Source organism: Ranitomeya variabilis, chromosome 1, assembly GCF_051348905.1.
Source record: "Ranitomeya variabilis isolate aRanVar5 chromosome 1, aRanVar5.hap1, whole genome shotgun sequence".
NCBI lineage: Eukaryota > Metazoa > Chordata > Amphibia > Anura > Dendrobatidae > Ranitomeya > Ranitomeya variabilis.
The window spans coordinates 306402731-306415883 of record NC_135232.1 but is presented as its reverse complement, the minus strand read 5'-3'; the positions used below and the strand labels follow the sequence as shown (position 1 = coordinate 306415883).

Genomic DNA, 13153 nt, shown 5'->3' with positions numbered 1-13153 from the left:
ATTCCACTTCATAACTTCAACATCACCAAAACTGCTCTTGGTGTGCAAACTTTTCATTAGGAACAGCTAGAGACTCGTATTAACAGATATATAACATCGATTACAAAAGCCTATCTGGCAATTTAACACTATAGGCTATGCAGTCATTCCTTGTGCCAAAGGTCACAATGTAAGAAAGAATATTATCAATGATTAAATTTATAACTAGCAACATATATTTATATACATAGTAATTGTATATAGTAATGCATATATATATGTGTGTATATATATATATATATATATATATATACCTACATATATATATAGATATACATAGATATAGATAGATATGGATAGATAGATAGATAATACAGGTGAATAGATATGTTTCTGTGTATATATATATATATATATATATATATATATATATATATATATATATATATACTGAATATATGTATTCAGTAATTGTGGATAGAGAGCTACATCCCATGTATTGAATGAAGCATTTTTAATACCAGTTGCTGGGTAATAATTGTGTGGTGCAGTAAATGAGGGAAATGCCTTCTCACCCTTCCATTCTCCCCTCACATGATTTCATTGTTACATGTGCTCCATCATTTCTCAGTAAGACCAATCAGTAAATCTTCGTGGCTAAGCCTAGTGACTCCTCTTTCATACTGCAGACAATCTGGCAGCCCAAGTCAAGTTAATGTCAGAATTAGAACAACTAATGTCTTGACATTCCCAATGTTGCCAACTGGAATATCAAAGAAGGAGGAGAGCGCAGGGGTTAAGGGGCAATCAAATAGGGACAAGAATAGCTGGATATTAAGATACAGTGTCTAAGCCAGAGATAGGTACTAGGGGGAGAGACAGAACATTGGAGAGTTCATCAGACCCAATTCCATAGGGATCCCTGAATATTAATGACTCGGATTGACATACAAGTTTTGTTTTCTCCATATGGGGGATAAACTCTATTCATGGGCTGCAGACTAATTAAAAAACAAAGAGTTAGGCTTTTGTGACCTAAAATTTGCTGTGGATGACTGCTACCACTGGTGTCAGCCCTGATGCATCATCTTGTGTGTAGTCCCAGCTCTATGGATACATGGCAGAGTATGAGACTGCATGGCATGCGGCATCTGAACGTGTCTCTGTGCGTTTTATTTCTCTATCCGGTTTCTAGAACACCGTAAGAAAATAAAGGAGAAACACATCAGTCACACTAGAGAAAATAAACAGAGCTAAGGGCTAAAGGAGGGTGACTGTTGCAGGCTGGCGATGGGCTGCGGCTCATGATGGGTTAATGCAGAGTTTATCTAGGCAGAAGCAATGGACGAGTCTTTATCACAGTAAATAATTAGTCAGTGAAAAAAAAAAAGGTTCAGGCAGGTTATCGAAGGCTATATATAGCTGAGGCATGATAGGTGTCAGGACAGTCATTTGACGTTCCAAGCAGTGAAATTAAAAAAAGGATCCATCAGACTTTGTATTCTCTCTTCTGTATTGAAATGCACTAATATGATCTACTCATAAAGCATAGCCATAATAATAATAATAATAATAATAATAAACACATTCTGGCATTGGCATAGGGAGAAGGCTGGCTGACCACTGCCATCTCTGCACCAGGCATGCCCAGCAGCAGACAGGGGTACATGTGGTGACGTCACCAGCCCCGGAGGTGCACTGTCTGCCCCCTCAGACAAACCTTCTGCATGCTCTGGTTTCACCAGCCACAAACAACAATATTTCATTTTTTTTTTTCTACAGGCATCTGAAAGTAGATTAGACTTCTACTATCCTAACTTTGCTTCAGTCAGGAGAAGGAGGATTGCATTGGTACTAGCTGTGTCCAAAAGTCAAGACCCCGGGGTATTAGTGCTGCCACTCCTGTGCCACTCACCTGGATTACTTGTGCCACTTTATCAACGGTAAGAGCCAAGAATTCGCGGAGGAGTGCTGCCCAATATGGAGTATATGGGATATATGGAACATGTCCTTACTCATTGCAACATATCTGTCATCTCGCATCACATTCGTATAGTGAGTTATATATATATATGCACACATTTCTGTATATATATGTATACATTTAGGTATTACACTTTGCAAATTTGTTCTGCATGTGCTACACGTTGTATGGGCACATACATTTGTGTGTGTGCATATATATATCTATATATATAAATATATATATATATATATATATATATATATATATATATATATATACAGATATATATATATATATATATATATATATATATATATATATATATATATATATATATATATATATATATATATATATATTGCAGTGTGTCACACACACATAAATAAAAAATCAATCCAGTGCGGAGAGGTGTTTGTACAGCACTTGCAGCTAAGTAGCCCTCATATTGGTTGAGGATAGGCTTAGGGAGACTCTATGGATGCCAATAACAGCAGAGAGGACTTTGCTGTGTGTTTCTGAGCGGAGATGTGCTCACTGCTGTCAGTGTGAGGAATGGGAGGGAAACGTTCACCTGAAACCTTCTCACAATAAATAAACAGCACACGCCGCAATGTGAATCCATCATGTCATTTATTTACTGCACAACACTCTCATCAGAATGACTGGTTTAGCCTTTCTTCTTATCACTGATTGCGAAGACTCCTTCATTTCATTTTAAGATTAAAAAAATCTAAACATGTTGCACATGACAGTGGTGTAGAGAAAAAGTTATACAATGGCGGCAATACTGGGATGGTTGGAACCTATGGGTTTAGGATAGCTCTAGAATCAGAAGTGGCGAACCTGGTCCACATGGACATTAGGATGATGTTAAATGAAAGTGAATTGTGAACAGAATTATGAGAAAGAAGAAGAAAGAAAGAAAAAGTGAGAAAGAGATGGAAAGAAGGAAATAAAGAAAAATGAAGAGAAAGAATAAAAGAGAATGAAAGAAAGAAGGAAAGAAAGAAAAAGAAAGTGCGAGAAAGAAAGAGAAGGAAGAAAATAAAGAAAAAAAGAAAGAAAAAGAAAGAGGAAGAAAAAGAGAGAGAAAGAAAGAAAGAAAAAGAAAGAAAGAGATGAAGAAAGAATAGATTGATGGCCCATATTGAGAAGTGGAGAGCAGGAAGAAAGAGGGGGAAGGAGCAGAGTGCAATATCCAGATAAAACCAATCTCCTTTGCAGTATGACGGTTTGATTATTTTATTATAGCCGGACCTGCTGCTTTGTATACATTGTACCATCAAGTTAAATAGTTAGAGCATTCCAAGGACTGAGGACTCTATTTTTACATCTTTTGATGTCTCATTCTGCAGCTCCCTTCTTGGTGAGGGAGGCAGAGGTACTTTGTACAGTTACATTATTATTATTATTATTATTATGATTATGATTATTAGAGATGATACACATCAGTACTTTTGTTGTTTAGTACTGGAAGAAAAGTGACGTGCATATGCTGTGGAGATGATGCACAGTACTTCCAAGCAGCAGTGAAGGCGTTAACCAGGCAGGGGTTAGGAAAGACTAGCTAAAACAGCCCTGCAGTAGAAGGTAACCGCAGCTTGGGAAGTAAGGTTAGAGGGAGACACACAAGAGACACAAAGGTCTGGAAGGTGAGTGTGAGTGAGCCAGTGAGTGTGGCTGGTGGGGCAGTGTCTACACTTGCCCTGCTCCCACTCTCTCCCCTCCTCCCACCAGTACACTAGGCTGTGTGCTGCAGAGCGCTTGTCTTTCTCTGTGTATCCAGCGCACACTGCCCTCCACAGAAGGATCCACAGACACACGGTGCAGATGTAGCTCAGCCACCCTCCTCATCCTCCTCATCACACTGCTGGCCTTCCTGTAATTTCCCTCTCACGGCAGCCGTGTGCCCAGCTCCAGTGGGAAGAAGACCCCGCTGCCTCCTCCGTGCAGGCGATAAGACAAGCTCCAGGATTTATCTCCCTGCTCTGACAATCTGAGTGTTCCCAGGGAAGGATCCGCTGTGTCTGGGAATGAGCGCCCGACTGCTGCTCCAGCCACACAGCAAATCTAGCACGGGATGAGCTGAGGAAGACGCTGGTGCCCCTGTGATCCCATTATTGCCCCCACTACCAGATAAGAGCTGCATGCATTCCTGTGCGAGGAGCCAGCCGTCCCCATCTTCAGTGCAGGAGCCGGAGAGCCAGCAAACTGCAATCTGCAGGAGTAAACAAGGGCCTTCCAGCCGACCGAGGACTCCCAGGTACCGACATCCAGCCCAGGAGCCCCCCGAGCCCAGCCACACATCCGAGCCCAGCCACACATCCTCCCCCTGTGGGTCAGTAGCATTAGTATTGTCATTGGTATTGTTACTCGATCACTCCTCTTCTGTATTCTTTATCACAACTGTTCTGTTCACACTTCTGCTGCTACTAGAATAGTTTTATCAATATTTGTATAGTTTGCTGGAAAGTGCAGTCCGAGTTTTACTACAGGCCTGAGTGCCTAACTATATTGTCCCAGGATTCGCAGGGTTACTGTAAAATATTATGCCAGGAAACACACACTGCTCAAATAATCCATGTGAAATTTACTGCAAGTTTTACTCCATACACATGATTCATATTTACAGGTGTAAGGAAGAAAAATGATGATCTGTTACTAAGATGCCTGACAATGCTCATCCCTATCACTTGTAGGGTGAGGGGGTAAATAAATAACGAGATGGTTGGTCCTAATAATACAGAACAATTATCCTAGTGCATTGGGGAATGTGCCACAAAGATATTACAATATAAAGTATTGTAAAATTATCATCGTCCTCTACCTGTGATATGGATAATGATTACATTGGGAACTATATATATATATATATATATATATATATATATATATATATATATACACACTATATATAAACAAAAATATATATATATAGTTCCCACTGTTTTGTATATATAGTATAGTATCTTATAGTATTAGTATTCAGCATAAGGATAGTAATTAGATATTATAGGTTAGTATAGGAAAGTAATAGCATTCAGTATAAGGAGCACTTCTATTTGAACCCACTGCCAAAGACAGAAAAAGTGTCTTCTTTAGCCCACAGAAAGAATGTCAGTTATCTGCTGACTGGCTCCTTGCTGGAAATGTCAGCTGGATATAGTTTGGAGTTAATTACATAGAGGGATATTTTCTTTTAACATAAAAAAGCAACATATTTAAAGACTATTTTGTGATCTTGTGATTCTATTGTAAGTAGTGCTTTTGTACGGCGAAAACATTCATACATTTAATTATATTTACACTATATACATGTAAATTATATATAATATATTATACATATTAAATATAATATATCTACTATTATATATAACATGTACATATATATAATCCAAAAGTGAGCATGGCATGAACGTATTTGCTGTATAGCAATATGAGTGTTTCGATGGGCTCTGGAATAGTGTCCTGTTTGAGGATCAATTAGAGTTAAGTGTGTTTGTATATCGAGCACTACAGTCACCAGTGCAACAACTATGTTTTAAAATACTTTACTGTTAATATAAGGAGTACGCATAGAAATAGAAGATAGATAGATAGATAGATAGATAGATAGATAGATAGATAGATAGGCAGATAGATAGATAGATAGATAGATAGATAGATAGATAGATAGATAGGAGATAGATAGATAGATAGATAGATAGATAGAAGATAGATAGATAGATAGATAGATAGATAGATAGATAGATAGATAGATAGATAGTCTTGCATTGAATGTAGAACTCTCAGAAATGTTTTAGCTAATAAATGGAGTCATGGGATGGTTACAACTTACTAGCACAGATAGGGACTCCTACTCCCTTTAGGAACCAACGTTGTGCCGTGTGCACCCAGACCCTGACATCCAAACACATAATACCACCTACATTTTCTTGAAGAGCAGGGCCCCTGCACAATATGGCGGACACTGATGAGGGATATGGGATGCCTGATACTCCAGTGGAACCAGACCCCAAGGAGCTGCAGTGTGATCCTAAGCAGGACAGCCAGCTAGGGGCCAGCAGCAAGACCCCCACTTCTCCACAAGCGGCCTTTACTCAGCAGGTAAGCAGCCGGGTCTCTGCTACAAGTCCTTTAGATCTGATATGTTGAGAGGTGTGGAATATAACAGTAGACATATACACGTATATAGACATATACATGCAGCCATGTGTGAAAGTAGCTACACAATAACACAAAGTCAGGTCAGATGTAGAAGGCAGCAGCCATTTGTCTGAAACTGGAAGTTATAACCCCGCAAAAAAACAAACAAAAAACAAGTATTCTGCTGCTCTCATGGTTCATGACTTTCTGCCACTCTATACTTGTATACAGGCTGCTACACGTAGTTTTCTATAGACGAAATGTAAAAACGTTACTTCAATGACACAGAAATAAATTGTCTGCCAGTCTTGTGCTTAAAATTATGTCTCTCTCTCTCTCTCTCTCTATACGTACATATATATAGACACGCAAAGATAATCATCAAATAAAGCACAAAATTGCCTTTGTGTATATATATATATATACTGTATATATATATGTATATATATACTAACACACAAACACACACAAAGCCAATTTTGTGCTTTATTTGTATATGTATATATATATATATATGTATATGTATGTGCTATATTTTGTGCTGGTATTTGTATGTGAGTATACATGTATGATGTATAAATCATGCACATGTAAGCATATACACACATATCTATATATTAATATAGATATATGTGTGTTTTATTTTGTACTTAAATTTGTGTGTGAGTGTGCATGCATAAATATATGACACACACAAATATATATTAATATAGATACACGCATATATGTAGATGTAATATATACATATATACATATACACATACATGCATATAAGTGTATGCAATATATAGGTATACAAACACACACACACACACACACACATATATATAGATGCATGCATTTACTGTAAGTACACGTAATATATATTTATACACACATATACATAGATGCATGCATATATAGTATGCACATGTAATATATATTTATACACATATATATATAGATACAAGCATATACAGCTTGTACATGACATATATATTTATATACACACATATACATAGATACATGCATATATAGTATGTACATGTAATGTATATTTACACACACATATATAGATGCACGCATATACAGTATGTACATGGAACATATATTTATACACACACATATACATAGATGCATGCATATACAGTATGTACATATAATATATATTTATACACACACATATACATAGATGCATGTATATACAGCATGTACATGTAATATATATTTATACACACATACATATCTATATATATATATATAGATATGCATGTATATACAGTATGTACATGTAATATATATTTATAACACACATACATATCTATATATATATAGATATGCATGCATATACAGTATGTACATGTAATATACATGTACACACATATACATATATAAATACATAAACAGTATGCACATGTAATATAAATGTACACACACACACCAATATAAGCATAAAATAAATCAGTAATCCATTAGTGAAATAGCGCACGCATATATGCACGCTGGGTTTGTTTATAGGAGATGATCTTTATGACAGTGATATTTAGTGCTGGATTTGCATTCTTAGCTGTACATGGCATTTTACTTGTAGCAATGCTCAGGATGTAGTTGTAGCCGGCAGACTTGTGGAGATCCTCAGTGATCACTGTTGCTCTGTGCACAGGGAATGGAAGGCATCAAGGTGTTCCTGCACGAACGGGAACTATGGATGAAGTTCCATGAAGTGGGCACGGAGATGATCATCACCAAGGCAGGAAGGTAAGGGCTTCACATTGTTTCATAACTCAATAGGCAATTGTTATTATCCTGTGGTGTGTGGACCGTTTCTTTTCCCATCAATCCTTTATCAGATCCATGTTCTAGAACAATATGCTTGTTAATTAAAAATGATGTTAGATTATTTAGATTAAATGTGTCCCACTAGACTAGAGGAAAGTCTTGGTGTATGAGAGGGAAAAACAAAAAGTGGGTTTAGTGTGAGGGCACAAAACTGGGTGCAAATGGAAGGTTACATAGAAGATACTCCCAGAAAAAGGCGCAAGAGACTCACAAAAAGCAAAGAGCCTGCTATTAGAGCTCATGTATGGCTATATTGGGAGCATAAACCTATGTGGGCATAAATAATAATACTAATAATACAAAGAATAAACAAAGGAAATAAATAATGAGTATGGAATTAATAGGAGGCATCCCCAGCCATCCCCAGCGGGGAGCTCACTGTCCCTGGAGCTTCCTCCCCATTGCACTGGACTGGATCCAGGAGATCGGGCTGCGGCCTGGCAGATCTTCAGGATCCCCCAGTACAATCATAGAGACATTTCATTAGCACTGGATTCTGTGAAGGTGGGTGCTGAACGGTACACTGCGGCCATTGTGCAGCCCCTTGCCTTGCTGGACCCCGTGTCTCCATCATCCCTATGTGTGACAAGTGCGAGCCCTGTTCGTGCGGAGAGCAGTGGGGCCTGTGCACAACACGCAGAAACGCTCCGGTGATGGATAGTCCAGAGGATCCGGTTTCCCGAGCTTGGAAATAAATGGCTTTTACTGCACTTTTGTTTGGAGCTAAAATAGCAAAATCGCTTTTACAAAGCTGTGCCAGGAATAGGGGCGACACCGCCTCATGGGCACACAACATTGGGGGCCTCTCCGTGCAGGAGGGGGTCGGAGGAGTATATACCCTACCAACATATTCCACTATATTATTACAGGCTACAACGAGTCTTAAATAGATAGTATTCAATTGTACCCTGTCTTTATTAAGGTTCCCATTATTTTCAGATTATTACAATGACTAGTTTATAAGACATGAACATTATCGATATAATTAATTCTAGTAATAAGTAGTTATTATTATTAATACTAATTACGTTTTAAATACATTTAACTTTATTACATTTTTATTCACTTTTTCATGTTTTCAGAATAGTAAAAAGTAACAACCTCTCCATAGATGGTGGGTCGGGCACTTCTGTAATGATTGTGACCACTTAGGAATATTAGATCAAATGTCTAATAGAGAGAGCAGAGATCAGTGCTCACAATATAAACTCTATGGAATATACATAGCCATAATTATCTATAGGGGGGGATTCATGGCTGCGGAGCAGGAGTGGATTCAATCGGAATATACACATTACAAGGGGATAGCCTTCTACTAATGTGATTTGTATGTGGCACTGTAAAGTTAATTCCAATACAATGTAGCCTCAGTGCAATGCAACTTATATCTGAGATGTAAGCCTATGGAGAAGATACTACAAATGTGCAATAACCACCAGCTAGCAATATACATTGTGCTCAGAGCACCATGGATGCAGAAAAATAAGCATAAGCATCAGCTATGAAAGTGCTAGCCAATTTATTATCCCTTGCACACTATATCAAGTAGGTGGGTTATGAGATATTTCAGATATTCTATCTATCTATCTATCTATCTATCTATCTATCTATCTATCTATCTATCTATCTTATATCAATGTATCGATTATCTATTTATCTAGTATCATCTAATATCTATCAATTTAATATCTATCTATCTATCTATCTATCTATCTATCTATCTATCTATCTATCTATCTATCTATCCATTCCATATCCATTTGTCTATCTATTATCTATCTATCTATCTATCTATCTATCTATCTATCTATCTATCTATCTATCTATCTATCTATCTGTCTATCTATCTATATATCTCACATCTATCTATCTCATATCAATGTATCTATTATCTATTTATCATCTAATAGCTATCAATTTAATATCTATCATTTTAATATCTATCTATCTATCTATCTATCTATCTATCTATCTATCTATCTATCCCATATCTATCTATCTATCTATCTATCTATCTAGTTATCTATCTATCTGTCTACCTATTATCTATCTATCTATCTATCTATCTATATATCTCATATCTATCTATCTATCTATCTATCTATCTATCTATCTATCTATCTATCTATCTACAACACATATCTCCTAAACACTAATTTGAAAGTACTGTGAAGCTATTATGTGTATGAGATTTTGTACCGTTGAATTAATTATCCCTCCTAATTCTATGAGTTTCATAAAGTTTCATTTTGAGCATTATTCCCTTTATTAGTGCCACACCTAAAGATTCCAGGTAAAAAGAGAATAAAGCTCACTAACTTTAGTGTGTTCTTCTTCTAGAAGACTTTGTATTGACTGTACTGGGTTTACATGTACTATGGAATGTGAAGCAATACATATAAAACTTTTGTAAACAAAATTGAAACAAAAATGTAATGATTCTGAAAATAATGATACAACTATTTGAAATGATTCCAAAAGAATTACAGCACTGTTATAAGAAAATTAATTTCCTGTATGATCTAAGAACAGTCCAGCCACAGGGATCCATTTTTCACTTTTGTGCTACCATTAGCAATCCTCTGTCTATGTACATGATATCCTCCTATTGTTTATTAAACTCTCATAACTACACAGATGGAACAATTCCAGCAATAAATTCAGCACCAATTTTATCACAGAAAAGGGAATTTCTTAAGAGAAAACAGTTTGTTGAGGAATAGGAAATTGTTTGAAAGTCTTTACATTTATTTTAATTCTTGTGTAATGGGAAAAAAAGGTTCTAAAACTTATTACTATATATTGTATATATATAAACTTATTTCTATATATAAATGTATTACTATATACATACTTATTACTATATATATATATATATATATATATATACTTACTATTATTATACATTTTTATAGCGCCATTTACTACTATATATATATATGTTTACACTTATTACTATATATACTTATTATTATTATACATTTTTATAGCACCATTTATTACTATATATATATATATATATATATATATATATATATAGTGTATGATTATATATATATCTCTGCCTAATTTTCTTAAACAAATACTGTTAGATCACTGAGCAGTAGATCACAACATTAATTATTGATAATGTATTTTTATTGTTAGGCTGTAGATATATAGGTGCATTGACACTGTACTGTACTAAGCAGGCACATAGCTAATCCCTGACAATAAGTTACACGACTTACATGATATACAGTTAGTTTATAAAGCCATTTATATGTTGTTACATGATCCTCATTCACCGATGAATATTTTTTACCTACTATTGATCAATTTTAATTAATTCTAAACAGAAGTTTTAACATTGTTGATCTTAAAAACTAATGGTAACGATAACAGGGATGTGTCAAAAAGCTTCTGAGGGAAGCAATATCCATCAATTATGGGTAAGGTTGGAACAAAAATGACCAAATGTAACTATAATGTCTTTCTGTAAATGGGGAGAAAAACCAAATGATAAATGAGAAAATGATGGTTTCTCGTTCACAAAGTTTATCATTCTACTTGTTAGGTGTAGACAGAAGTTAATGAACAGGATGATAACACTACTTGATGATCACTTTGTATAAAAGAAACTTTATGTCATGATTTATAACCAGCCCAATGTTATCTCTTTTATAGAATCACTGAGCGAGGGCTTACCACAAAGAGTGGTTATGGGAAAAGATGGGGGAGAATATGATGTATAAACTGGAGTCAGCCTCTGTAATTATTAAACCTCTAATAGTACTGGGCTGGCTCCAAATTCAGTACTAGGTATGACAAATCAGAAACAGACATGTTTTCTGTTCCACTGAAATGGCAGCACAGGAAGGCTATCACATATTGTTGAACTTTTGCGCCAAAAGAAAAACTGTTTCTTTCCTGTGCAATAGAGAATGGTATGTCTTGATAAATCGGGGTAATAATTATTAAACAGGGAGGACAGAGTCACCAATTAATCTGCATTTATGGGCAGAGGGCACACCCTAAATAATAAAATTAATATGGCCTGTAGGGCTCAAGTGGAAAGAATGTGTAAAATCATAAATATTTTCCATTTCTATTTTCCACTAAAGTTAAGGGAGATTGTGCGTGTGCCTAAGAGACTTAAGTTTTGATTTCTAAAATATTTCCTCTTCATGTTCCTTAATTATTTTGTTCCAGGCGTATGTTTCCAAGCTACAAGGTGAAAGTTACTGGCCTCAATCCGAAAACCAAGTATATCCTTCTCATGGATATTGTGCCAGCGGATGACCACAGATACAAGTTTGCTGATAACAAATGGTAAGCTGTTTTTCCTCTCCTTATGTGAAGTGTGCTTAGCTAGTTCATGCTGATTTGTGGTTTTTTTTTTTGCTTTTTAATTTAGTTTGCTTTATAATATAGTTTTTATAAGACATGAAACGTTATGTATCATTAGTTGTGTATAGGACCACATTTTTATTGTGATGTCATTAAATGTGTTTTGGAATTGAAGATCCAGCTTGTTCCACATAAGTCCATCTGCCACTCAGAGCTGGTTATCAGGATACAAGAGAATGTAGATATGTCTCCACAGATATGGTACATGCTTGGAATGCGTCTTCTGCCATTTTATGATATCAGTCTTGTTTTCTTTAATTACTTGAATTCTAACTGCATTAAGACTATGGAAATAACCGTATTGGCAAAATAGATTCCACAATCTCTCTTCCCCTTCCCCTCCCTCTGTCTGTTCCTTTCTCTCTATACCTAAAAACAATAAAAAATGATATTGTGGCACCACGATATTGTGAAGGGGCCTCTATGTTCTGAAACCTGCAAATATTATTTTTCTTACAATACTTTTGTCTTTTTTGGACATAAAAGTATTTTCATCTCTCTATTCCTGTCTATCTCTCTCTCCCTTTCTTTCTTTCTTTCTTTCTTTCTTTCTTTCTTTCTTTCTTTCTTTCTTTCTTTCTTTCTTTCTTTCTTCCTCTCTCTCTATTTTCTTCTCACTCTCTCACCTCTCTCCCTTTCTCTCTCTTGTCCTCTCTTTTCAGCTTCCTCTCTTTCTATAATCCTCTCACTCTCTCCCCCTCTCTCTCTCTTTCTCTCTCTTCCTCTCTTTTTATGTTCCTCTTAGGCTACGGTCACACTATCAGTATTTGGTCAGCATTTCACATCAGTATTTGTAAGCCAAAACTAGGAGTTGGTCAAAAATACAGATTTGGTGACGTGTTTCTATTATAGCTT

General features: G+C 35.9%; 1 protein-coding gene across 1 annotated transcript in view; it reads left to right on the top strand.

Moving 5' to 3' along the window:
• The first annotated feature begins 4169 nt into the window (after positions 1 to 4169).
• Positions 4170 to 13153, top strand: part of TBX5 (T-box transcription factor 5) — a 140566-nt gene continuing 131582 nt past the window's right edge. The window contains exons 1-4 of the mRNA XM_077296451.1: positions 4170 to 4283; positions 5892 to 6052; positions 7734 to 7828; positions 12101 to 12220. Coding sequence (XP_077152566.1) covers positions 5906 to 6052; positions 7734 to 7828; positions 12101 to 12220 — 362 coding nt within the window. The 5' untranslated portion in view covers positions 4170 to 4283; positions 5892 to 5905. The remainder of the gene's footprint in view (positions 4284 to 5891; positions 6053 to 7733; positions 7829 to 12100; positions 12221 to 13153) is intronic.